Source organism: Gopherus evgoodei, chromosome 23, assembly GCF_007399415.2.
Source record: "Gopherus evgoodei ecotype Sinaloan lineage chromosome 23, rGopEvg1_v1.p, whole genome shotgun sequence".
NCBI classification, from domain to species: Eukaryota; Metazoa; Chordata; order Testudines; family Testudinidae; genus Gopherus; species Gopherus evgoodei.
Genome location: NC_044344.1, coordinates 774,130 through 802,100, shown reverse-complemented (window position 1 = coordinate 802,100; position 27,971 = coordinate 774,130). Strand labels below are relative to the sequence as shown.

The 27,971-nt window shown below is 50.8% G+C and overlaps 1 protein-coding gene across 1 annotated transcript; it reads right to left on the bottom strand.

Annotated features, from left to right (window-relative positions):
* Nucleotides 1-486: 486 nt before the first annotated feature.
* Nucleotides 487-26,889, bottom strand: VAT1 (vesicle amine transport 1). The gene is made up of 7 exons (XM_030541702.1): nucleotides 26,807-26,889; nucleotides 25,269-25,932; nucleotides 13,564-13,771; nucleotides 12,895-13,065; nucleotides 12,686-12,775; nucleotides 11,322-11,563; nucleotides 487-5,332 (listed from the first exon to the last, which is right to left on the bottom strand). Exons 1-7 carry the CDS (start codon nucleotides 26,887-26,889, stop codon nucleotides 5,231-5,233), a joined length of 1,560 nt encoding a protein of 519 aa, XP_030397562.1. The 3' UTR covers nucleotides 487-5,230.
* Between the last annotated feature and the right edge of the window lie 1,082 nt (nucleotides 26,890-27,971).

Below are 27,971 nucleotides of genomic sequence, written 5' to 3'. Positions count from 1 at the left end.
AGAAGCAGCCCAGTAGTTTTCTTGTGTTCGCTAACATCGGTTTATGCTCCGATGGTAAGTTTAACAAGGGGTGACAATTGTACCCATCCAGGTCCTGCTGTGCGGGTCACCACAGGACCTGACGAGCTCGCCCTGCTCACATTGCAGGTTATCCCATTCACTTTTCAGCTAGCCACACTGCTGCTAAATCCACTAACCGCCATTGCAAGCATGACCCAATGGCTATTTGAAACACCTAGGGTAGGTCTTGAATCTTCCCGCCTTGGCTCCTCTCCCAGTGTTACCGATCTGAATTACTGACAGACTGCGGAGCATTTATTGTTCCCAGATTTCTTCAGTGACACGAACGAGCACGAGATGGATGGGACAGGGACCTGCCCGGGTCTGAAAGGGAACCACAGATAGATTGCTGGGCCGCTGACAAACCCATGGACCTTTGCTTTATGCTTAACCCCAACATCGTCACAAGCAGAGAAACATGCCAGCGAGGGTTTTGTTATGCTTTTAATTAACATTTGAAACACATAAGGCATACGGTAACGTTAGGCAGAAGAGCATTACACGTTGTAGTCATGTAAACAGCATTGGCACAATCGCTTTCTGTTCAACTTGGTTACACGCACAAAGCGGAATATAATTATTTTTAAAAACGCCGTGCTGTAGGACAACAGCCACTCGAATCACATCTCCGCAAATCAACTGGATGGCACAGACACTGCTGTGTGTCGTAAGAGGCTCCAAGAGTAACACATTCTCACACCGTGCTCATACGCTACCTGCCCATCACCCTTTGCCATCACCAGTGCTTTGGGCACCACAGACTTCATTTGGCAACAGGAGTGGTTTTACACCTCTGACAGCAGCTGCAGATGGGTCAGATTCCTGCACTGGTTAAAGTCTGATGCCCACAACACTTTTTGCCCATCACTGGTCACTCAACTCTACTTCACACAGCTGGTTTGTAACTAAACATGCAGCTAAACTCCCTTCCCTGGTGTCTGTAGGACCTTTCCTCACCTCTCAAATACTGTCTTGGTGTAGCTACAGATCTCAATAGGGCTTATGTTTGTGCAAGCCAAGCTCCTTTCCACTCCCATCTCCCAGGTGCAAGAAACATTTGTAACTAATATATTTCTGATTAAACTAAACAAGCTTTTTAGTTCTGAAGCCGCCTGGGGATGGCAAAGTATGTACAGTTGTGTTTAAGGGCCCCTTCCTGGACAGGCAGTTTTGGTTACAGATCAGCAATGATGCTCAGATCACACTTAGACAGGTACCACTGGATTTTGCAATCTACATGTACATACCAAAGGCAGAACACCCTGCAAACTGCAGCAGGAGAGAGTGCAGGGAACACAGAAACCTTTAGCTAGTGCTCATAGCATCACAACACAAACTTTTGCCTTTCAGCCATTTTTCCCCCATGGCACAAGATTTGAGTCAAAATGATCAATTAGCAAAATGAACATTAAGCTGCACTTCAGTTATTTTGGAACAATACACAATTTAAGAGGAAACATGGCGCACTCTGTTCCCTGGATGACACTAGTTGTGCCCTCAACTTGTTCAGCATGTTTCCTTCTAATCAGACATCTTCTGGAGTGGAATGCCATTGTGCTTTGGTCCTTGCTAGAACAACCTGCTGTTTAACAAGTTGTTTGAGACACTGGTAATACAGTTGTATTAAGACTGACGATCAGTAGGTTTAATACTTACCGGCCCATAAAATGCCAGGGTAAATAAAGGCTACTATAAAATCTAGAACAGAGCATTAGTCTGAGGCAGTAAAGCGCAAGGTTACACTTAATCTTCCTTAAAAAACGTAGCTACTGCGGTGCAGGGTCAGTGCTAATCTCTCACAACTACCTAACTGCTCGGAAGGATTCAGAAGTCAGACTGAAAAGGGCATCAGAAGTTTATAGGTAGAAAATTCACTATCAACTACACATTGCAAACGAAGAGAAACGAAATTCCAGAGAGTCTCTGCAATGGTGACAAACCCTCAATGTCCTCACCTTAGCCCCAGGAAAGGCCACTACCAGCAAAGCTTTGCAAGAGGACAGGCCTAGAGATACTGACATACACGGGCAAGCTGACATCACCTTTGGCCACATCCAAATGCAGCCAACTTGGGCGAGGCATTGCCTTACGGTTGCCTCTGCTGCTTAGGCTCTGGAGCAGGAGCTTCCAAGGGTCAGCCTGGAGAGTCCATAAAACACACGTGTACGAGGAGTATATCGAGGCGGAGGGTAAGCAGGGCTAGGTCGCTTGTGTATCACAAGCCATATCTATTTTGCAGCACACTAGATTTTTGGCAGTATTGTAAGAGGCCAGTATGGCAAAGGCTTCAGTGACTTGCTAGTCCTACAAGCTGTCTAGAAAAGGCACTGAGATACTGTTTTCTATGGTGCATTGCAATGCAGCATACGTCAGAGCTGTCCTACAGGAAGATACAAGATACTCCCATTTGCTAAAAGGGGACTAGACTTCAAAAGCCTTGCGATGGTGCCCGGGATAAGGCCATCTGGAGTAAGGCACCAGGTGCTCTCAGTTAGCGGAGTAGAGCCAAGGAAAGGGGCAACCATTTTCCCCCTTTCAAAGACTCTAGAGAACCTGAAGCTCTGCGGTGCAGTGTGGCCAGACTCCTCCTGTCTCAAGGTGAAGCCAAGATTTGGACAAGAGCAGGTCTTGTTTGCTATAAAAGGAAAAACCCAAGAGTCTCAACTGCTTTTACAAACCTGTGGTGAAACGGCATAAAACAATGGCAAATCAAAGCTAACTCATTGAGCAGGAGCGGTTCTGAGAGGGGAAAAACCCAGCGGGAAGAGTCTGTATTTAGAAAAGGTTAGAGAAAAGTTGTGCTTGTGAGTTCCGCTGCATCACATCTGCGGAGTCAGCCCCCGTGTCACAAATGGAAGGAACGAAGACAGAAGAGGGTCTGAACCCAATCGTGGTTTGCTTTCTGAAGACCTAAACAGGGGCCCCATTTTATATCTGAAGTGAATCCTCCCGAGTCCAGGCCTAATGCAGCCTGACAGGGTTAGAGAGCAGGAACTGATGAGATAATGCAGCTGCACCACTGTAGCACATCAGTGAAGAAGCTGCCTACGCCAAGAGGAGGCTTCTCCTGTCAGCGTCCGTACCACATAACCCCTCCCCCCCCGAGAGGCGGTGGCCGTGTCGCTGGGAGACGCCCTCCCGTTGACACAATGTTGTCTACACTGGAGCTAGGTTGGTAAAATTGCACGGCTGAGCGATGTAGTTTCACCAACGTTAGTTGCTAGTGTAGCCCAAGCCACAGTGAAGCACCACTTATGTCTCCTGGGGCGGGGTGGGGGCAGCTAACGGAGGCCGTCGCGTTCTTTTTTCTTTGCACAATAAAATTCTCGTGCTGATGCTGGACCAGGTTCTCTTTAATGCAGGGAGGGACCCAGCAGGAGGGAATGTTCACAGCCCAGCAGATCCATGTTTGCTCTTATTTAAGAGCGGCATTTTGCTTCTGCCATGGCACTTTACAAAAAGGGGATGGGGTGGGGGATTGGTCCCTTCAGTTACCAGATCCAAATACAAGCAAAGCCTGAGCTGCTGCACCATCCACCACCCAGCGGGACCAACCCTGGACTGCTAGAGCAAGTGCAAATAGCAGCAAAGCTCCAAGTCCTGGGACTGCAGCAGGAGACCGAGCGCGGCTGGAAGGAGCAGCACCAGTCAGAACGTTAGACAAGGACAAGTTTAGATGCTCACAGACTGAACCGGTCAGGTTCCCACCCACAGCTTTACAACCACGCCTGGCATGGGCAAGCCCAGTTTTCTTCCTGGGGAGAGGAGCCCCCTGGGCAGTTCCCAGCATCTCAGCAGCACTGGGAAGTATCCTGAAAACACTGGCACTTCACAATTCGAGCAGACAAGCTGCAAGCCCCCTTTCGACGCTAGCTAGCCATAGGGACAGCCTGGGACTAGTGGAGAATCTGAAAAGCTAATTAAACCTGGAGTGGAAAATGCAAAACGGAAGCCAGGATCTAACCAGGCAAGAGCCTCACACCAGCGGGTTCGACAGGTCTGAGCCCAGACCTTTGATTTCTACAGTGTGTGACTCACTCAGAACCACATGCTGGCTGTCCAGACTTTACTGGGCCTGCTCCCTTCTAGAGCTGCAGCATCCCCTTCCTAGCACACACAACCCCAGACGCAAAGGCCAGCCACGAGGCTTGTTTTGTCCCAGCCTTGCAGACACGTTTTCACATTTGCAGCCCTTGGTAACAAACACGAGAATGAAGTTTAGCCTGACGGACATTCAGAGCCCAACGTTAACAAAGCACATAGAACCAACACAAATGGGTCAGTCCTTTTGGAGACACAGCTGAGTCCTTTCGGTCTCCAGACCCAGCTTTGACCACGGAATTGGTTTAGACTTTCCCTAACGGTTTGGGAGCAGAAAATGGACGAGAGCAAATTGCTGAACTGAAATTTCTCTTTAGTATTCATATAGCACCAGCCTAACTGCTCCTCAGGTTACATGCAGCATGCACAGAGAAGGAACAGCAAATTAAAAAGCTACAGCGTGACCAGCATCTAAGATACTAAGCTGGGCTTAGAAAAACTGGCCTTTTGCCAGCTGATTGGCATTAAAGGCTTGGGGGCGTGAGGAAAAGCGGGGAGGAGGAAGGGAAGTGTCATGACAGCAGGAATAACGGCAAAGAAATAACCAGCACTAGAATAATGCACAGTCTGATGTTATTTTCCTACAGCAATTTCATTGACAAGCATCTCTGGCTTGGCACATTCGTCTGTTGAACGTGCATCGTAAGACTGCAGAAAGGGCTCAGTTTCTATGGAGACAGTCAATGGTTGCTATAACAATTTGCATTTACACTTTGCAGCAACATACTACGCAGCCATTAGTCACGGACTGCTTGGAGGCCAGAGAGGCGCTGCCAGAGAAAAAGAACTTGGTTTGGAATTTGGGAAAGGAGATATAAAATGTGGTGAGAAAAGCAGGGCTAAGGTGGGAGGCATCACATTGAATGTTACACAGTCACACCTGGGAGAGGCTGGCTATGGCAGGTGCATATGATTCCCAACCCAAGACGCTCACAGTCCTAGAACTGGCTTTAAAAATGCATCATTCCCTTAATGGGGAAGATGGCAGGACTGAGCCGTCCATTCCCAGGTCCCAAAAGGGTTAAGGGTTAAACCACAAATTCACAACCTGCAGACAGGTCTCCTTGCTTTAGTTTTCCTCTTTTTTGGATTCTTCCTTCGGCAGCTCAGGAACTAGGATGACTTTCCCAACGTTCTTCTTCTCTTGCATCTGCCTCATGGCATCTGCCACCTAGGAAGAAAGAAGTCCCATGAGAAGAGCCACACCTGCCTCGCTGCGCCACTCGGGAGGAGACGCAGCAGCTCCGTGGCGTCCGCACAGGAACGTTTTCATCTACCGCATAACCATGGGTCAGCAATTTCTGTGCATTCACACATACCGCAAAATGGAGAATGCTGGGCAATGCTGGGCAGCTATCCCACCCTGCCTCAGCAGGGGAGAGCGCGCTCAGAGTACATGGGCACAGGGCAGTGCACTCCAGGGCGTCCCACTGAACAGAGAGCCGGGAGGAAGGAGCAATAGGTCCAATCGGTTACACTGACACCGCTACGGCTTCTTGTGACACAAAAACTGTGCCAAAACAGCTACTGAGAGACAGTCTGGTGTCAGGAAGGGAGAAAAACATTTACCTGCCACAGGCACTAGGCAAAGGCCATACAGTACCATCAGTCTGAAATCAGTGGGGAGAGCTGCCTAAAAACGTACAGCACATTCTAGCCCCCAGGACTAGCCACGCTGCGTCAGGGACGAGCTGTGTCCAGAAAGGAGAGTGGACAGGGCCATTGGCACACCTTGCAGGGACATCTCATGCTAGCCACAGGGATCCTGCTGCTTTGAGCCCCAGCTGGAGTAACCGGCAGTGCTGCCGAGTCCAGACGCCCTATGGTGAAGGCTCCCCAAGCATCAGGCTCGGACTGTTCCAGCTCTAGTCATTTTGGAAAGCCCAGAAGAGGCAGTTCATCTGCAGCTCCCTGGAAGGCGCTGTCCTTGTCACCATGCCAAACAGACAGGCTGATGAGACGCTCGTGTTCTCCTGCATCTGTCTGCAGCACAGGGCTCGCTCATGCACAAACCCACTGGGACGTGCCAGCTCATTACAAAGTGCATGCCCAGATCAATGCAGACAGAGCAGAAGCTGTTGGCTGGTAATGCAATCAGAGTCCCATTATGAGCTGCTCTTTCCGGCAGGAGGAGATCAGCACAATGATGCACAGGCAGCACATGCCTCCTGCCAGAGTTAATTTAAACAGACGGCAGGTGAATAGGGGGGAAGGGAGAGCAGGGTCTGAACAGCTAGACTGATCACTGTGCTGGCTGGAGATTGCCAGCGCGCCTTATACTTACTCCAGTTTGTCTTTTGGAATTCTCTCCTTTCTCCATTAACAACCGAGGCCAGTTCCTCCAAAGAGACGCTCCAGGGTCCGGGTCAGAACCAAGGGCAGGGGAGGACGATGGAAGATGTTTTGCCAGGTAACTAACTAACTACCTGGTAAGCACCTGAGTGTCTCCCCAGCTCTGGAAGGATCTCCCAGCTGCATCCCCACCCCTCACAGAACTGCCCTCACAGAAGGGCCCACTCCACAGCACTCCCAACACAAAGCCAGCAGCACGGTCTTAACATCTAGCAGGCACTTCTGTTGGGCAAACATCTCCCTGACCTGCTGTCGAGTCAGGGCAGGCTGGGGAAGTCCCAGGACAGGGCAGGAAAATGCTACTGGGGCGTGTTCAGGGCCACCATGCTGGGTTCTAAATTGGGTAAACAACCCAGCCCTGCTTCCGCTCTGTGGTGTGTCCATCTCCGTAGCTCTACCTGAAAGCTTCAGTGAGACCAGGCACAGGCCTGAAGCATGTACTGCTCCAATCAGTGCTTGGGGCCAGAAGCCAATCTGACACCAATGGCTACAGCTAATGCACATGCTTTGCTGGCAGCCACCAGGCTACAAATTAGCATCAGAAACAGAAATCTGCTCCTTCCTCCAGCAAGGTCCCTGCCAAATCCCAGTCACCACACCCCAGAGACTGGCTGCTCCAGTGTAGCAAGTGCCCTCCTGCCGCACTCCGCTGAGACTGCACCACTGGAGACAGAGTCCCATCTCTCTTCTTTAGGCCCTCTGCATCTCTGTATTTTGGGCCTAGGTTACCTGAGAGCCTTTACAGGAAACTCCCCCTCTCTCTTTTGGCTTCTGCTGTAGAGACCTCAGAAGCAACTGTTCTTTCTGGGTGAAGGGGGGTAAGTCCCCCAGCTCTGCCCCCCACTGCAGAGGAATTCTGCCCCTGGCTGGGCCTGAAGGGTAACACACCTCCATGCATTACTGTCCATTCACTGACAGCTGAGATCACTCCGGTGGCCTCTGCCCAACACCTCGGAGGCAGCCTGGACAGTTAAGCTTGGAGAAGCACAGACTTCCTGGGCCTCTTTGAGCTTGGGCAGCCCGATGTGTTTAGACTGAAATCAGAGCTGTATTGGCAGGCTCCAGAAGCTGCTTGGTAAAGTCCAGCAAGCTCCTGAGATTAACCCCTGGCTCCCAGGATATTACTGGCCAGCAGTTTTCAGGTAGGCCAGCCACTCCAGGCTCTCTGTCTTACAGACCAGCTCCCCAGTGGAGATTCTGGCCCATTCTGCTGGAGAGGCGCACAGCTCCCTCCAGCCCTGCTCTTGAGCATGATCCAACAGCACTCTGGCCCCCCACAAGGTGTGGAGCAGTAGAGGAGGTGTTAAGCAATTCTAGTGTATGCCAGAAGTGGACAATCTCTGCAGTATCTCTCCAGTATCTCCAGAGAAAACACCACGTGACCCCAGCTTAGCCAGACAATCCCCTGCTCTGGGCTGACACAAGGAGCTCAGGGAGAGTCAGCAGCCAAGTGGTCATTTGACTACATTCCAGCGACCTTATGCATCTCCTTTGAAGGCAGACTTGATTAAAGGACTTTTAACAGCACCACAGCACTTGCCTCAGGCTTGGAAGACCCATAAAGAGTCTTTCAGTTGCAGATAGATTTCCAGTTCAGTGTCAGTCAGTCACTCTAAGTCTTTGCAGTTGTGTTGTGCCTGAAATCAAGACATGTTGTGGCAGGCACTGTGTCCACATCCCAGCTCATCTTCAATTCAGAGTCCCATTTGTTATCAGTCCTGTGCACCCTACGCCCAGCTCTGCAGATGCCCCTCAATCCTGACCCACAGGACCCCGGCTATCCTGGTCCTGCTCTCTCGCTGGGAAGTGGTAAAGATGTCAGCTCTTGTCTCAGAAATCATTAATTCTGGACTAGGTCACACATGGCGAAAGGAAACCAGTGCAGTAATTCTCTGCTATCCTCCAGCCAGGCACTGTTTTCTGATCCTCAAGTCTTTTAGGGCCCTTTACAATACTCGGTTTTGGAATTTTTCTATCGTACTATTAAAGGCCACTCTGCAGAGCCGCCATAGCAAACTATCGCTGTGCTATGTGGCAGGGCAGGGCAGGGTCTGTGTCAGGAGAATTATCTCGTTAGCAGTACTGGTTTGAATCCATCTATTACAACACACGGGGTTTAGTAGAAAGATCTAGTTTCGGAAGAACTCCCCCCACCCCAGAGACAGATCAGAGTGGAGAGCCCAGAGTCTACAGCAGAATTTGACTGAATATAAGGATGCACCAAATGCAGAATCGTGTAACAGCCGTTTACAAAGCCACAGTCTCACTCTGCAGCATCTCCACTTTGTTCTGCTGCTTCAGTTTCCAATCAGCAGAAAAATCTGAGGGTGAAGCAACAAAGTGACCCACCCACCCACATACAGTTTCCTCTGTAATTACCAAGCAGAGATTCAGCGGTCTCTAGTGTAACATGCACAGCATACGCCCCACACGCAGTGTGCAGCACTGCTGTCTGTAATTAGTCAATGTAACTCAGCCCTTTGGCCCTCTCTCTGTTCACAGCGTGGGAACGCCTTGAAACACTCAGTCTGAAAGACATTTAAAAAAGAAGGAAGTGACTTAATTCTCTTGCTCCTGGTATGTTCGGTGGTCCCCTTTCCTGCTGAAATGAGCATGTCAGGTACCAGCCCCTCTCTGGAGGGAGGACACAGGGGCTCCCAGCAAACATTTGCTGGTGAAGTGGAGCGAGGGAGATCTCAGGAAATTACGCAAACAACAGCCCAGGGGAATTGCTGGCCTCAGACATGAGAACATCTTCCACTGAGGTGCACCTGGGACACAGGCTGGGCCTTCGAGTGCACAGGCTGCACCCACAATGCGCAGCCAGGGACCCGGACAGGTCCAGAGCGGTCTCAAACACTCCTCACACCAAGGATGAGAGCATCCAATACACCCACAACTCCCGATGGTAAATACAAGCCTGGCCACACTCATCCCACGGCCACTCCCAACTCCCCCTTTGTTTTCTGCAGGGCAGCCTGTGCTATGGGGACACCCACTCCCACGGCTGGGAACAAGACTCCTCCTTTACGAGGGCTGGCTGCTCAAGCAGGGCCAGGTCTGAAGAAAAGGAACACACTGAGCAGCCCCGGCCACAGAGAGTTACTCTGCTAAGAGGAAGAGAACGAGCGGGTGCTCCCACTCAGAGCGAAGAATCTGCATGACAAATACTCAGCAGGATATGCCCCATCTCTCCACCCCCAGCGAGAAACCATAGCCTGTGCCAGCCCAAACCCAGTGAGGAGCGTGTAGAGCCAACAACTGTCCAGTGAAGCCAGTACATTGGCCTCTTCCCCAGGACTCTGCCGTCTACTGCTGCAGCGGGGTTCCCTTGCTCCCATCCCAAGGATTTGCGGCCCCAAGGCCTCACCGCACTGTACAGGGGACTTTGGGGTTAAGCTATCTGATGTGTAAGTTCACCCCCCAATTCTCTCACATTTCCGATGAGCTGCGATTCTAGGCTTACCACGCATGGACCAACAGCAAATCAGTCATGCAGACACTAAGCACATTACCCAGCTCCTACAGGCCTTCCGCATCTTATTCCAGATTCCCCCGGGATCCGCGCTCCAAGATATCACTTAGCGCTTGGCACTCTGTGCTCATTATGTCCCAAGGGCTCCATTATCACTCCCAACCACACCTGGCTCCCGACACTAGCAATCCAAGCTGAGTTCCTGCTGGTAGCTCTGTGCCTGGCAGAGGAGAGTCATTCATCCTGTGAACAGCAGCCAGCTTGAGAATCTGCTTCAGTTTATATCGCAGGTGCTGGAACCAGGGGCGTGGGGGGTGCTGCTGCACCCCCTGGCTTGAAGTGGTTTCCATTGTATGCAAGGTTTATAATTTGGTTTAATGGCTCTCAGCACCCTCACTATAAAAATTGTTCCGGTGTCACTGGTTTACCCTGCTGAGTACAAGTTTCCTAAGCAAGTCAGTGTCTCCTGTAATCCTCAGTGCCCCAATTTAAACCCATCCTAGAGGCTCCAAGCCCCAGTCTCCATCCTTCCAGTTTAGAAGGGGGTCGGGGGGGGAGGCAAGTAGAGGTTAACGCATTAGGAGACTCCCTGCAAGAGCAAGGGACGATGCTCCTTAACCAGCCAGAGCTTTGAGGGAGCAAGAGGGCTGCACTCCGTCACCTCTGGCCTAGCTTCCAGGGCGGGGCTGGAAGCCAGGTCTCCCAGGCGAGAGCGATTATTACTTGTATTGTGCTAGTGCCCAGTCGAGGATCAGGGCCCCAGTGCACTACACACAGTACACACAGTTCCTGCCGCTCCAAATCCAGTGGAAATCAAAAGGACACAGGGCACAGAGTGCAGAGTGCTCCAGCCACGTAGTTCAGATGCCAGTCACTCAGCCAGTTCCAGTATATGCTGCACTGCTCTTCTCTGCAGGAGAGCACTGCCGGGGGGAGAGTGGTGGTCTTGGGGCTAAGAGACTGACCTGGGATGCAGGAGATCTGGGTTTATTTCCCAGCTCTGACGCTCCCAGTGTGACCCCGGCCAGACACAATCTCTCTGGACCAGTTCCCTGTCTGTGAAATGGAAATATTATTCCCTTCTCCCACCCTTTGTCTGGCCTGTCTATTTAGGATTATAAGCTCCATGGCTCAAGGACTGTCTCAATGTGTACACGGCACAACACAGACCATCTTGGTTGGGAACCTCGACTGCAAAAGAAAACCAACCACAAATCCCAGAGAACATGACCCGGAACTTTGCAGAACCCAGCTAGGAACAGGAGCAGCAGCTGTCCCTGCAGCGCTCTCTCTCTTACGGAGGCTGTCAGCCTGCACCACGACTCGGACTCACCTGCTCAAAGGGCCATACGGAGTCTATTTTGGGTTTGATTTTGCCCTGGCTGTACAGGCTAACCAGCTTGGCCACAACACCCCCAATGAGCTCAAACTCTTCATCCATGTAACCCAGGTGGTAGCCGCACACGGCCTTGTTGAGGTGCAGGAGCTGCAGAGCATTGATACTGAACTGGTTCCACCATGTCTTTGCCATGGCCATCAGGTTCTTCTTCTGCCCAGTGAGCAGGTTGGCCACCCCTAGGAGGAAGTCAAGGCCACAGTCATACTCAGAGCTCACAAAAGGCTAACAATGCCTGGTGAAGAGCACCCAGCGCACCAGTCCTAAGGCAGCTCAGAAAGCACAGAGTACTCCTCCACCTGCATACTCAGGATCAGGCAAGGCCAGGATCTTCCAAAGAAACGAAGAGGCAAAGAGGCTTTGTGTGACGGAACAGAGACCCCTTTTGGCCAGTAGACGTGCAGGTCATTGCTAGAGTAAGTATTCAAAATATGAGAGTTTCTTACCTTAGGACAGGCAGTGAATTAACACAGCTAGATTTAGGTGCCAAGCCAGTGAGACTGGTACAATGGCAGAGTACTGCTGATGCTAAAATGCAGCCAGCTATGTTGGCCGAATCCACCCCAAGCTAGGGTTTCAGAGCCTGGCCCACTGTAACGGTTAATCCTGCCAAAACACTCTGCAGTCCAGAGAGTGGAGGCCAATGCCAAGGGACGGAATGCAGTCAGCGTGAGATTCCTGCATATCCCGTCAGGGGCTGTGTGAGGGCTTTGTCTATGGGGACAGAATCACAGTGTTTTGCAGCTGGAGAATGGAAAGAGAAGTATTCTGTAGCTTCAAACCACATCACCCACACACCCCACAGAAGAAAAGTGAGCTTCTATGAGTGGCTACACATTAAGTCAGCCTGAACCAGGATAAACTCACTGCAACTGATCCCATGAGCAGGGCACAGATCTCACTTCCCCCTGCATGTGTGTATTCGGACTGGAAAGCAACTCTCTTTGCAGGGGAGATTTGATAGGTCAGTGTATGGAGAGGAGTGAATTGCATCTCTTGGGCAGGGAGAGAGGACAGGAACCTAGCTCTCAAAATGAGACATGAGCAAACTGAACCCCCAGCAGGAATCCGGTTTCTAATGCATGTGACGCTCCAGACAGAGCAGATACTAGAGATCAGACTAACGTGGTAACCAGCCACTGTGGGCTGCTCTCCCTTGGGACCTGGCTGGGGGAAACCAGTGCGAGTGCTCTCATGCAGAGCCACCCTCCCCCACCCCAGTGCATGACTCCACTCTACAGGGAATCTGGCCTGTTGACATCAGCTCTTCAGCAGATGCATCATTCCCTCATACTACTCACCATAGGTTATGAGTTTGCCCATTGGCTTCAGGAGGTTGAATGCTTTGGTAGTGTCCGATCCTCCCAGTGGATCCAAAACAATGTCGACTCCTAGAGAAAGTTTGCACAAAGAGTAACAGGCGGTTTCTTTCCATTTCCTGAGGGATAGGCCAGTAGCGGGGTAGGAAAGCCCCATCCCACTCAATTCTCCCCACAATCGCTCACGGTACCTTTTGGGGAGATTTTCCGGACTTCCTCCACGTAATCCATACTTCTGTAGTCAATTGGGTGAGCGACCCCGCTTTCCCTGAGGGCATCGTGCTTGGAGGCAGAGGCAGTGCCAAAGATGGTGACGTTCTCCACTGTCTTGCAGAGCTGAACGGCGGCCGTTCCTACCCCCCCTGAAACAGGCAGCAAGAGGGGAATGTGAGGAGTGGACAGGAAAGGGGCATAGGAGACAAACCAGCCCCTAGATGTGCTGCTGCTGCCCTCTCCCCCCCACACACACCTGACACCACACCATGGCTCAATCTCAGAGTGAAGGATTTGTCTGTGGTTCAGAAAAGCTCATGCACTGACCCTAAGAGAGTTGATGGCCTCAGGCTAACTATATGGCCCTGGGATCTGCCACCTCACTACGGTGCTCAGGGCTTTAATACAATCAGACCCGTCTGGTTTTACTGTGTGGCATCCCACAAGCGGGGTGTGGACAGAATCCACCAATAGCACAGTGGGATATTTTGCCAACCCAGCACCTGTGTAGCTAATCTGTCTAAGCCTTTATACCAGGTTTGTCACCCCTCTGTCCAAGCACCCAAGTCATCTCCCCTCCCAGCAGTTGGACTGGCCGTTGTGAAGCCAACTGCCCATGGGCCGAGCCCCGGCGGAGCGCACGTTACCAGCAGCCATGTGGATGAGAACGCTCTGGTGGGGTCTCAGGTTCCCAAAGTCAAAGAGGATCATGTACGCCGTGATGTAGTTGACCAGAAAGGCAGCCGCTTCCTCGAAGCTCATTCCGTCAGGCATCAGGTAAGTCTGATTGGCTGGGACGGTCACAACTTCCTGCCAGAGCCCTGCTCTGGCCAGCACCATCACCTTATCACCAACCTAAGGCCAGAGAGAGAGTGGAGTGGGAGGGCCGATGGTGGCATGCACTGGGTCAGCGGGGAGGTGTCACTCAGCATCCTGGGCATCCCAGTCTGCACTTAGCCACAGCACTAAACACAGCACCAGTTTCTTTACAGACACAATGCACAGGTCTCCAGTGCCTGGACTGCAACTGGTCACTGGGTGGGAATGCAGAGACTCTTCTCCACAGAGTCAATACGTGTTTGTCGTCCCCTAGCCAGGCTCCTGACATGAGGCCTGGCTTTGTGCAACACACTAGATGGGAAAAGGGAGCAGCAAATTTCTGGAGTTTAGTTTCACTTAGAACATGAAGCTTGGGCTGAAACTTGAGGCGAGGAAGGGAGAGGGTGGGGGAGAATTCCCGAACAGGGACCAAGATGCAGAGTCCAAGGCCTAGAGCCATTCTGTGACATCTGCGTCCCTTTGAGAGGTACCTCTCTAACAAGCGCCTCAGCCACCTGAAGGCAGCAACGTCTCGGGATCTAGTGACGTAAGCATGAAACCAAAAGTAAGAGCGCTCCAATAGTTGTGATTACAGAAGAGCACCACAGTGGAGAGAATTTGTACTCTCTACTTTGCCAGACAGCTCAAAAGACTGGCACATGGACTCTATTCCGGTTTTCTGTTGGCTCCTCATGGCACGGTGGTTGGTGTAAACTCCTTAGGGCAGGGACCATACTCATTGCCAGCTCTCGAACAACAACAGGATATTCGGCACTTTAACAGTGTTGAAATGGATACAGACGCTGTGCGGAAGAGCCCAGCAACGCAGCTGAAGCTACACCATGAATTTCTCTACAGACAGCTGCAAATTCCATTCTAGTTCTACAACTTCTGCAGAGATTCTTGCAGTAGGTTATACACCTCGCGGTTCTGACTTCTGCAGCACTGCAGCAACATCACTGCTTTAAGCAGCACAGAATTTTTCCATTAGCCAGGCCAAAAAAGAATTTGAAGAGCAATTAGCAAAAGACTCAAAAACTATCAGCAAAATGTTTTTAAGTACACCAGAAGCAGGAAGCCTGCAAACAATCAGTGGGGCCACTGGAGGATTGAGGTGGTAAAGGAGCACTCAAGGAAGAAAAAAAAACAATGCAGAGAAGCTAAATGATTTCTTTGCATAGGTCGGGGGTGGCCAAACTGAGCTGTATGCAGCTTTGTTACCATTAAAGTGCAGTTCAAGGGGCCCGCCCACACTCCCCCCATTCTCCACCTACCAGACTGGAGGTGGAGCTCGGGGCCTCTGCCTTGCAGCAGAGTGGTAGGGTAGAGGCTTCTGCTCAGCAGGGGGGCGGGTCTCAGGGCTTCAGCACCAATTCTCGACAGGCATCTCCCATGGGGCTGAAACTCCGAGCCCCAGCAGGTGCACCCCGGCTCTCAAACTTCTGAAGACTGTCGTATGCAACTCGAAGGGTCAGTTACTTTGGCCACTCAGGCAGAGGATGTGAGAGCGATTCCCACACATTAACCATTCTTTTTAGGTGACAAATCTGAGGAACTGTCCCAGTCTGAGGTGTCAATACAGGTGGGATTAGAACAAACTGATAAATTAAACAGTAATACGTCACTAGGCCCAGATGATATTCTCCCAAGAGTTCTGAAGGACTCAAAGATGAAATTGCAGAACTACTAACTGTGGTATGTAACCTGCCATTTAAATCAGCCTCTGTACCAGATACTAATGTGACTCCAAATTTTATAAAAGGCTCCAGAGGCGATCCCGGCAGTTACAGGCCGGTCAGCCTGACTTCAGTACCTGGCAAACGGATTGAGACTGTTAGCACAGAACAGAATGATCCAACAAATCGTATTCATCAACGTGTGGGCAAGAAGCACTGTGCACCAGGAAACCTGACTACAGGGGCTTCAGCAGCTGTGGAGTCTGGCCAGAGGTGGCTCAGCCGGGGAGGGCGCCTAGGGGACAGAGCAGCCCCATGCGCACTGAGGCCAGGACCTGGGACAGCGGGGGGGGGAAGAGGAAGCTAAGCCCCCGCCCAAGGGGCTGCTGGAGAGTCTGCAGGTTTGGCTGGAAATTGCTTCCCCTCCCTACTCCAGTGTTTATCTGAGGGGTGGAGAGGCTCCCCCGTGCCAGTGCATAGGTACCGACTCTGGGTGCTCCGGGGATGGAGCACTCATGGGGAAAAACTAGTGGGTGCTCTGCACTCACTGGCAGCCAAGCTTCCCCTCTCCACCTCCCCCACCCTACCTCACCTCCACGCCACCTCCTCCCGCAGCGCTTGCCACTGCCAAACAGCTGAAGCAAGTTCCAGGAGGGAGGAGTGGGGCTGGGGCGGGGATATGGGAAAGGGGTTGGAATGAGGGCGGGAGGGAGCGGGGCCAGGGTGGAGTCAGGGCAGAGGGGGGTTGGGCACCCACCCGCACAAGCAGAAGTCGGTGCCTATGTGCCAGTGTAGTGTCCACCTGGCACCGCAGGGGCTCCAGGCGGCTTTGGCACATGCAGGGCTTGGTTCCTCCTGGGCAGCACCCCATGTGGGAGAGTCTCAGGGTTTCCTGGGGTGCTGGTCCGGCCAGAGGCAGCTGAAGAGGAAGGAGCCCACTGGGCAGGCTGCAGGGGTGCTGAGTGCTCCTGCCAGGGGCTCCACACAGTGCTGGGAGCAGCACGCACTCCACGGGGGTTTATGGAGGAGTAGTGGGTGAAGGGGCAAAGTGGGGAGAGGACAGCGAGGAGGGGAGCATGTAAAGGGTCAATGGATGGGCAGCAGAAGCAATGTGTGGGGCAATCACATGCCCCCCCATCTCATCATTTGAGTCACCTATGGGTCAACATATTCAGAAAATGATCTGGAAAAAGGGGTAAACAGTGAGGTGGCAAAATTTGCAGACAGTACTAAATTACTCAGAATAAAGTCCAAAGCAGACTGTGAAGAGTTACAAAGGGATCTCACAAGACTGGGCAACAAAATGGCAGATGGAATTCAATGCGGATAAATACAAAGTAATGCACATTGGAAAACAATCTCAACTATACATATAAAATGATGGGGTCTAATACCTATCTCCCAGAACTGGAAGGGACCTTGAAAGGTCATCGAGTCCAGCCCCCTGCCTTCACTAGCAGGACCAATTTTTGCCCCAGATCCCTGAGTGGCCCCCCTCAAGGGTTGAACTCACAACCCTGGGTTTAGCAGACCAAATGCTCAAACCACTGAGCTATCCCTCCCTCTAAATTAGCTGTTACCACTCAAGGGAGATCTTGGAGTCTTTGTGCTCAGTTCTTTGAAAACAGCCACTCAATGTTCAGCAGCAGACAAAGAAGCGAACAGAAGGTTAGGAACCATTAGGAAAGGGACAGATAAGACAGTAAACATCATATTGCCTCTATATAAATCCATGGCAAGCCCACACCTTGAATACTGCATGGAGTTCTGGTTGCCCATCTCAAAACAGAGATATTAAAAATGGAAAAAGTACAGAGAAGGGCAACAAAAATAATTAAAAGAGTATGGAATAGATTCCATATAAGGAGAGATTAAAAGAGTGGGGCTGTTCAGCTTGGAAAAGAGACAAGTAAGGGGGATGCGCTAGAGGTCTACAAAATCATGAATGTTATAGAGAAAGTGAATAAGGGAGTGTTATTTACCCCTTCACATAACACAAGAACGAGGGGTCACCCAATGAAATTAATAGGCAACAGGTTTAAAGCAAACAAAAGGAAGTATTTCTTCATACAATGCACAGTCACCCTGTGGAACTCTTTGCCAGGAGATGCTGTGAAGGCCAAAACTATAACTGGTTTCAAAAAAGAATTAGATAAGTTCACGGAGGACAGGCCTATCAATATCTGCTTTATATCCACATACCACGTTTGGGATCATGGATTGGCTGTGGATACAAATTTCGTAATTGCACAGGGCTCTAGCTATTAGCCAAGATGATCAGGGATTCAACCCCATGCTCTGGGTGTCCCTAAGCCTCTGATTGCCAGATGCTGGGACTGGATGACAGGGGATGGATAACTGATAATAGCCCTATTCTATTCCCTTTGAAGCATCTGGCATTGGTTACTGGTGGAAGATAGGACACTGGGCTAGATGGACCATTGATCTGACTCAGTCTGGCCGTTCTTATGTTCATGGCTGAATTTGTTCATGCGTAGACAGAGACTCCTGGGCAGATGGTTGCACTGGATTAGTAAGACTTGTCTTTGGATACAGCATGCCCAACTTTAAAGCGCTGTTCAGTCCAGCCCAGTCATCTGCTTCATGCTCTGTTTGCATCACTGTTCATTCTGAATGACTGAGGGAAGGTTAAACGTGTCCTGACAATTCATGCCTGGTGCCTTTCGACTACAGCAGGAGGTGCAGAAAGCTGGCATGGTGTCAGTTTTTACCTGGCAAAGGCCTGGAGTGCCGAGATGTGCTTCAGGGTGTTATTTGTGGCGTGTCAATACTAATTCCTCAAGCAGCAGCTTTAGCTGTGAAACAATACAATACACTTTGGGAATGTGGAGTGACCAATCACCAGAACCCAAGAACCATCCCAAACGCTGGCTGCTATCTGAGTCCCAAATGAGGCTGTGAAGGGGATACTCTAGGACAGTGGTTCTTAACCTTTACTGCAGCCTACACCCCTTTGGTTCTCAAAATATGTTCTCGCACCCCGTATCAAAAATCGTTGAAGTAGGTCAGTTCTTTAAACCTATTTTTGTTTGTGTATTACAGTAATCATTAAAAATGTATAATGTTAATACACAGGTTTGATGAAACAAAGTAGTTGTACTTATGTGCCTGTGCTTAATTTGTGTTTTCGATGATTTACCTTCTAACAAAATCGGACATGTCTCAGACCCCCAGAAAGGGCATCTCACACCCCGAGGGGATGCATGCACCCCAGGTTAAGAACCACTGCTCTAGGAGCATCAGTCCAGGAAGGCAGAGACTAGAAAAGCATTACATTTTTTTACCAGACTTTTTATATTTGAACAGCGTGTGCAGTGAGCAGTTCTAGATTCTTGATGCCTCAGATGTTTTCTGAAGAAGGATTTTGGGGAAGTAACTGAGCCCCTCTGAACTCTGCACTAAAAGAGGCATGTGACTTTGTTATACGAGTCAGCTGATAAGTCACAAAGGCAATTTCCATCGATTTCTCCTCTTCTGGAAGTGATTTCGCCACAGAGTCCAAAAGCTGCACCAAAAACTCCTCAGCAGGGAAGCCCGTGTAGAAGAGATTTCCTTCCACAGTACAGGCCTTTGCTTTAAGCTTCTGCTCTTAAAAGAAATCTCAGGTAACTATAAGAAATATTTCAACAGAAGAGCAGTTTCCAGGACAGTTTGTAAAATGGTCTGATCTTGCAAATCCCAAGGGAATCACAGCAGAAAACAATGTGGCTGCAGATGAACTCAACATCAAAACAGAGTTTACATCAAGGCTGAGGGATATCAATAGAATCAGCTCTACTCTCTGATGGCACTGGACAAGGGGTGGGCAGACATGTGGAATAACCATTGTATGAACCAACCAAATCTCCACAAACTACGTACACTTCTATCCGATACAAGAATCGGACGTTCTTCAAAGGTGACTTACAGGTATGCACATGTGGAAAAAGCCTTTCTGCGTGGAAACTCGATGGACCAAATTCTCAAAATGTGCAGCCATTGCATTCAGCTGCCACTCAGTAAACCCAAGTGCCTGGGGTAAGAGATTAAGTCTGTCCTGCCAGACACCTAAGGAGACCCTCAGATTTCACTTTGCTCTATATTCAGGAAGTACAGAGGACAACGCAGTCCTCTCACCTCATGCTGAACTTACTGGACCTCTGTGTAAGCTCAAAAGCTCGTCTCTCACCAACAGAATTTGATCCAATAAAAGATGTTACCTCCCCTACCTTGGGCCTCTCGTCACTTTAAGAGCACTGTGACACAAGACAAGGTGCATCTACACTGCAATTAACCACCCTGGCTGGCCTGTGTCAGCTGATCCAGGCTCCCAGCCAATGTGTGGAGCTATAAAACTGCAGTGTAGGCCCAGGCTCTGGGACCCTCCTCCTTCGCAGAGTCAGCTAACATGGGCCAACCACAGGTGTTTACTTGCAATGTAGATGTACGCATAGTTTCAGTGTGGGTGTAAATCTGTTCATCTTTCAAATTTAGTTTTGCTTCCAGATGCACGAAACCCAAAGCCTCTCCAGTGAGCTGCTCTTATCCCCCCAAACAGGGAGCATCTGTTCATAGTGTGTTGGGAGGTGCGCCAGCAAAACCAGATAGCAGCATATTGGACAGCAGAGCGGCACAGCCGAGGCAGCGGAAAGGCTCATAGCTGTGTGGGTTTGGCATTTACACTTGAGCAAACTGAAATGTTTTCATTGGGGGGAGTGGAGAGTGTAACAGAATCATATTTAATAATCAAGGTTTGTTTGAGAGGCTTTGGGAATACATTCCCTAGACGCGTCTGAAACGGTCATGACTCTGTTAGCCTAATGATAACAGGTGAAGGGAAAAAACTTGGCACGTTTGTCAATGACCTACCAAAGCTTTAATGAGAGAAACAGAACAAAGAGGGCGTTTCAGTTCTATGAACTTCCAAAGATAACCGTGATCTATAGAGGAATGCCAGAATCATGCTGCATTAACCTCACAGCAGCTAACCTGTTAATGCCCTTGAGGCCTCGTCAGCTCTAAGGCCGGCAAACAGCATTTGCAATGGTTGTAGCAATCTCCTTCCACACTGAAACTGGTTACAAACCGTGTTTTAGCTGTGTTCAGAAACCACGCTCAGGTGGAGAGCATCACGGGGGTTCTTGCTAACTCCAATGAACACGCAATTTTGCTCATGCAGAACCTCATAAAAAACAGAAATAAGAAAGCCACAATCTTCCATCTGATCTCTCATCTCTCCAAGACTGTCTGCCCTGCAAAACTGCCCTCATCTAGCTCTTACGGAATTTCAGATCTTGGAAACTGGTTCGGGTACAGGGGTGCTCCAGCCAGTACATAGTTATTTTTTTCCTGTGATGTTCTGTCCATGCAGGCCAACAGCCATGTCACCCTTAGACAAAGGGCCTTAGCAGCTGATCTCATACTCGGACTCCCAAGAAGATTCTCCTTTTAAATTAAGTTATAGCTAGACATTTCTTCGTGCCAATAAATAGCCCTCTCTCCCCTCCCCAACATTCTGGTGGAGGCCTCAAACTGGTTCTGGAGACAATGTAAAATTCAGCATCACTGGAACTGCTTATCCCTGAAGCCTCCACTACTCCTGGGCCATGCATCTTTCATGCTAAAAGAAAACACAATCTTCCTTTGCTGGCAGGAAATCCTGTATTTATTTGGCAGCAGCGTCAGGAAAAAAGTGTTATTGATGCTCTGCAGCCTTCACCTTTTACATGAACCTTTCTACAACATGCACACGCATTTTCCACATACATCATGCACACACAGGGGGATTGAGCATACTGCCTACAGCTCACTATGGGATCACCGTGTGTTCCCGCCATTCCTGGGGACAGCAAAACAGTCACACAGCCGGCCTCAAGTTTACTAAACCTGGACACTTTTTTTTAATTTTAAATTTTACTTATTCCCCAAACTACTGATGTCAAACAGATGTGTTCTGCTACTGCAGTCTGCTCTGCTCAGAGCCCTTCATCAGCAAGTGGGTACGAACAACAAATGTCACCTGCCCTACACCAGTGGTTGCACAGCAGTGCATGCTAGGAAGAAACCCAGGAGGTACTAACCACTTCCAGAAGGGTGTCAGCAACAGGAATGGTGGTAATTCTAGGGTTCTATAACCAGTGGAGAATTTCAAGACTATCTTGGAAATGTTCTCCATTTAGTTACAGTGAGACAAGACTCCCCGAACTCAGGGCTAATACATTTATAATACACTCAGGACTGATCTGTCAGACAGATTAACATCCATTTAAACTCTTTGGGAGAAACTATGAGAACAGCAATCTATTAAATAAACTTGCTATTAGCTGGCGAGGAATGGAAGTGTTTTAAAAATCACCAAAGTGATCTTTAAATGAAATATACACTATATATTCTCTAATATGTTAATAGTAAGCTATTTTTATTGCAGTAGTGTTTAGAGGCTCCAGAAATCAGGGTCCCTTCATGCTAAGGACTGTTCAAACACACTAAGACAGGTCCTCTAGATTGTAAACTCTTGAGGGCTGGGAGAAAGGAATACAATATAGCGCTTAATTCCTCAGAATGAGAGCTGGACAACAAGTAGATGACTAATAGTAATCAGCTGCACTAACACTTAGAGACCCAGAAATGAGGAAAGAACCCATAGAATGTGGTCTGAGAGACATCTGCATTTTCCCAGAAAGAGACTCACTTAGGTAGCTTAAAAGCAGATGAAGATCTGTGGTGGTGATCATTTCAGTCCTGCCAAGTTTAGCTAAGGCTCTTCTCCTTTTCCCTGGATTAAGCCATATTAGATGCATAGTCAATCTGCACAGGTGTTTATTACAGATCTCATAATTATCAGAAACAGGCAGAGATATATTATTGTCCCCTGCAGCATATCCAGTTCTGAAACATCATTCATTAAAGATAACTTCCTCCTTATTGTAGAAAGATGCATCTGACAGCAGCTACCCAGTGTTGAGACAAAACATCCCACTCAAAATAAAAAACCATCAATTTGTAATCAACAGTTCTGCCAACCCTAATTTGAAAGCTTCACACCTGCACCGGAGCAAGTCACCTCTATAGCACACCTGTGTTATTAAAGTAGCCAACCATCTCTAGTGACTCATCCACAATGCACCAGTTACACTGGGATTGGAGCAGGCAACCATTCAGTAAAAGGATTACATATATTTAGAACAAGCTAATTAATACAGAACCTTTGTTCTACTATTGCAGAGTTCTTAAGTAACATTCATCCATAAAGACAATGACAGAGAAACTAGCTTCCGAGATTGATGTGTTAATATGATCATCTCCACAGACTGCCTTTGTTGCACATATGCTGCGTTTAATAGCACATAAATATGCTTTGAATGGAAGCCCCCAAATCAGAGTATGCAGCTTTTATTTTGAAGACAATTTTGTCGCACCAAAGTATGACGTCTCAGCACATATGCCAAGTGCTGGATTTACAACTCCTAATGAGATTGAAATTCTTTGCAATTTAAATAGTAATTCACTAAACCGATTTCTACAAAATGAGACCTCAAAGCAGTTTAATTTAAATCCAGCTTCATGGGAACTGCCCCACCCTGAGTGGGCGGATACACTTTACATTTGTAGAGAAGCAGTCATAGACATTCAGTCCAGCACAGGTAATATAGGCTGGCTGGGAACAGTTTTTTCTTTTTGTAACAGTGACAATAAAGAGAAACCATCTTTGCCTAACACCTGCTGAGAAAAGTAACACTGGGACAGTGTAATATATAGAAGAAAATAAGAATGGCCAGACCGGGTCAGACCAAGGGTCCACCTAGCCCAGCATCCTGTCTTCTGACATTGGCCAGCGTCAGATGCTTCAGAAAGAATGAACAGAACAGGACAATTTATTCAGAGATCCATCCCCTATCGTCCAGTCCCAGGTTCTAGCAGTCAAAGACTTAGGGACACCCAGAGCACATGGATGTGTCTCTGACCATCTTGGCTAACAGCCATTGATGGATCTATCCTTTGTGAACTTATCTAGTTCTTTTTTGAACTCAGATATACTTTTGGCTTTCACAGTATCCCTTGGCAATGAGTTCCACAGGTTGACTGTGCATTGCATGAAGAAATACTTTCTTATGTCTTAAAACTGCTGCCTATTCATTTCATTGGGTGCCCCCTGGTTCTTGCGATATGTGAAGGGGAAAATAACGTTTCCCTAATCACTTTCTCCACCAGTCATGATTTTATAGACCTCACCCACATCCCTCCTCAGTTGTCTCTCTTCCAAGCTGAACAGTCCCCCTCTATTTACTCCCTCCTCATACCCAAGCTGTTCCATTCTACAGTCATTTTTGTTGCCCTTCACAAGATTATCCTCCCACTATCTGTTGTGAACAGACCAGAAACCTGTTTTCCTGCCTTGTGCTGAATGAAAACCATGTTTCTTTATTCAATTTATGACACAATCACAGACAGGTCTAGCTTCCACTAGTTAATGTGAGCACGGGCATGAGGAGAGGCCATGGACAGAGCTATTACACAGTGTTCAAGGGTTAAAGGCCATTACTTTTAGGGCCATGGGATCTCTGTACTAGCTGGTATCAGGGGCCTGAAAGGATGCAGTTTTACCTGAGGGCAGAACTGCCAGTACTTGTTTTATCCCTATGTTGCATCACACACTCAAGGGACCCCACTTTCTGAAGGCACCTGGCTAGGAAGGGCCCCCCTCACCTAGGCTATGGGGTTATTGGCTGATTTATCACCATCTCCCTTGTCCCACTGTCAGCCAAGGGCATGGGAACAATTTGTAAGGGGGACAGGGGCGCTGAGACCCACTGAACCAAACTGTAAACCCTGGATATGCTGGACACCACTCCCAGCCGGGGGTGCTGCGGGCCCCCCCCCAGATCCAGCACCTGTGCTGCCTGCAGACATTTACATGGATCCTTCAGCTTGGGCTGGAAGGACCGGACATGCCACAAAGTGGGGTGCGCCCAGCTCCCCCACAGCAAGGGAGCAATTGCACCAAACACCCGCAGCCTCACACGGGCGGTGGCCGCTCCCCCCGCGGCCGGCCCCAGACCAGCAGCCCCTCGCTGCCCACGCGGGCGGAACCCAGCGGCGGGCCCGGGGCGGCCGCTCCCGAGCCCCCCGGCCGCATGCGCACCGCAGCCCCCATTGTTTCCCGGCCGCGGAGCGGGGGACCCCCGCCAGGGCATAGCCCGACTGCCGCCCCCGCCGGGGCGCGGGAAGGGCGGGGCGCCCCGACCAGCCCCGGGCTCGCCTCCCCCCCCGGCCCTCACGCCCCCGCCCCCCCGCTCGCCTGTCCTGGCCCCCGGGCTCGGCTGCCCCGTTCCTGGCCCCAGGCTCGCCTGCCCCGCCCCTCGCGCCCTCGGGCTCGCCTTCCCTGTTCCTGGCCCCGGGCTCACCTCCCCCCCGGCCCCCACGCCCCCGGCCGCTCTGTTCCTGACCCCGGGCTCGCCTCCCCCCCCCGGCCCCCACGCCCCCGGCCGCTCTGTTCCGGACCCCAGGCTCGCCTGCCCCGGCCCTTACACCCCCGGTCCCAGCCTCATCCCCCACACCACCGGCCCCCGCCCCCGCCTGCCCTGGCCCCCACGCCCCCGCCTGCCCTGTTCCTGGCCCCAGGCTCGCCTGCCCCGCCCCTCGCGCCCTCGGGCTCGCCTCCCCCGTTCCTGGCCCCGGGCTCACCTCCCCCCCGGCCCTCATGCCCCCGCCCCCGCCCGCCCTGGCCCCCACGCCCCCGGCCGCTCTGTTCCTGGCCCCAGGCTCCCACGCCCCGGCCCTTACACCCCCGGTCCCAGCCTCATCCCCCACACGACCGGCCCCCGGGCTCGCCTGCCCCGCCGCCGCCCCCGTCTCACCTGGCGGCCGGTGACCCCCTCGCCCAGCGCCAGCACGGTGCCCGCGCACTCCATGCCGGGGGAGACGGGCGGCGGCGGCAGCCGCTCGTACAGCCCCTGCCGGGCCAGCAGGTCGGCGAAGTTGAGGCCGCAGGCTCGGACCCGCACGGCGAGCTCCCCGGGCCGCGGGCTGGGCTCGCCCCGCCGCACCTGCACCTTCACCTTCTCGTAGCCGCCGAAGCCCGACAGCACCAGGGCCCGGTACTGGGGCTCCGCCGGGGGCGCGTCCCCGCCGCCCGCCGCCTGCTGCTCCGCCGGGGGCGCCTGGTCGGCGGGGGCCGGGGGCGCCGCTGCCTCTTCCCCGGACATGGCCGGGCTCGGGTAGGGGCCGGAGGGGCCGGGCTCGGAGCGGCCGGGCTGGGGTGCGGGGCCCGGGACAGCGGACGGGGCGGGCTGGCGCAGGACACCGGGCAGCGGCGGCCGGACAGCTGCGAACAGCTGGGCTGAGCTCGGGCCTGCGGGAAACCCGGAGCCGGAGTCCGGGGCGTGGCTGGGATAAGGGAAAACCTGGAAGGCGGAGCACGGAGCGGAGCCAGCAGCTCCCTCCGCGGGGTGCGGCGTCTCACGCAGAGACTGGAGCCGGGACTCCTGGGTTCTCTTCCCCACACTGGGACTGCGGTGGGGTCTAGCGTGTTAGAAGGCGGGGAGTCAGAACTTAACCCGTGTCAAACCCAAGTTCCCACAGAAGGTAGCCAAAAGCCAGCAAGAAGCTGGTCTCATAACCTACAGATTTGAACAGTAAAAGTCTTCAGCCATGAAGCAGCTTAACCAGGGTCCTGCTGCATTCCCCATCCCTGCAAATTTTACATCAAACTATTGGATGTTTTTCTACAAGAGATGTCTAGTTCAAATACTCCGGATTCAGACCAAATCATGGGACAGAAACATGGTCTTACTCAGCTCTCCAGGGATGGTGGGAAGACATCCATTCTGGTCTTCCTGGGCCTCTCCAGCAATGTTCATCACTGTCCACCCTGAGATATTGCTGTCCCAGGTCAGAGAGGTGGCAGGGGGCCCAGGGGAATGCACCTCTGCCATTACACCCCATATTTATGGGGTATCACAAGGATAAATTGTCTCTCTAATTCTATTCAATGTCTACCATATAGCCACTGGTCAGATTAACTGAACTCAAGTGCCAGCAATATGCTGGTGGAGGACACCTCTTCCTATCTTCACCACATGTGCCCATGATGTCCAGTGCTCAGATGAGATCAGCTCATGGATAATGAGGGACAGCAGGTTGAAGCTAAACCCAAGCAAGACAGAGATGATGCTGGTTGGCAGAGGAAAGTATTTTGAGGAGTTTGCAGCCATGGTGCAGTCTCATTTGGTTGAAGGTTCACACCCACAAATGGTTGATTCAGACCATAGTTGAGGAGGCTTGTAGATTCCTGATGAACATAAAAACAGCCAAATTGGATCAGACCAATGATTCGCAGAGCCTTGTATCCTGTCTTTCAACAGAGGCCAGTGCCGGATACTTCAGAGGGAATTACCCAATCAGGGAAATTATCACATGATCCACCCCATCATCCAGTCCCAGCTTCTTGCAGTCAGAGTACAGAGACACCTGGATCATGGGGTTTCATCCCTGAACATCTTGGCTAATCTTGGATTTTCTGAACTCAGTTATACTTTTGGCCTTCATAACTTCCCTGGCAGCAAGTTCCACAGGTTGACTGTGCATTGGGTGAAGAAATGCTTCCTAATGTTTGTTTTAATCCTGTGCTGCCTACGCTCTCATATTGCAGCATCCATGAGTAATGCTCTCCACTGTTCCATCCTGTCAAGTATCAGAGGGGGAGCCGTGTTAGTCTGGATCTGTAAAAAGCGACAGAGAGTCCTGTGGCACCTTATAGACTAACAGACATATTGGAGCATAAGCTTTTGTGGGTGAATCCCCACTTTGTCAGACGCATGACAAACATGCAAACAATGACCTGCCCTCAGTTAGTCATGCCTTTGTCACCTCCCGTTGGGACTACAGCAGTACTATACCTAGACATGATGTCTTCAGCACCTGGGAAACCCCATATAGTACAGAACACTGCACTGTGTCCCTTCAGCAATGCTGGCTCCTGTGAACACATCACACCCGTCCTCTGCTCCCTGTGCTGGCTTTTCATAGAGCAGCAAGTCAAGTGCAAGGTCTCGGTCCTTCCAGGAGCTCCATGGCCTGGTCCCAGGATATCCAAAAGACCCTACAGCTCTATGCTGAAGATGATAGTCAACAACTCCAGTCCCCAGGCACAGTGGAGCTTTCTACCCTAAGGGCAAAGTTCATCTGTGTGCTCATCTGGGCCTGTCCGAGACTGTGGAATGAACTCCTCCAGGAACTAAGAGCCATCACAAACCTCACCTCACCACCTTCCACACCTGCCTTCTCCAATTTAAATGAAGAACAGCAGGTACATTTGGAAAAACAAACAAACTTCCAAACAAAACCAACCAAAGCAAAACACTCCACTGGGGAGAGAAGACCACATGTGACAATGTTAGTCACAGTGCTTAATGCACAACTGGGAGGTGCTCAGGCCTAGATCCACAAAGGTATTTAGGTTCCGAACTTCAAGAGTTAAGAACCTAAACACCTTTGTGGATCTGTGCTTCACATACTGCGGTAATAAGGGTGGTATAAGAGTCGATATAGAATAGACTCCT

Bases quoted from the DNA above. Each gene is read 5' to 3' on its own strand.
- VAT1 (XM_030541702.1), bottom strand. From the start codon at position 26,889: ATGATCCAGGTGTCTCTGTACTCTGACTGCAAGAAGCTGGGACTGGAT. The intron at 25,933-26,806 runs GTAATTCCCTCT...CTAACACGCTAG, and splicing joins GTGATAATTTCCCTGATTGG to ACCCCACCGCAGTCCCAGTG. The intron at 5,333-11,321 runs GTGAGTCCGAGT...CTTTCTTCCTAG, and splicing joins CCGTATGGCCCTTTGAGCAG to GTGGCAGATGCCATGAGGCA.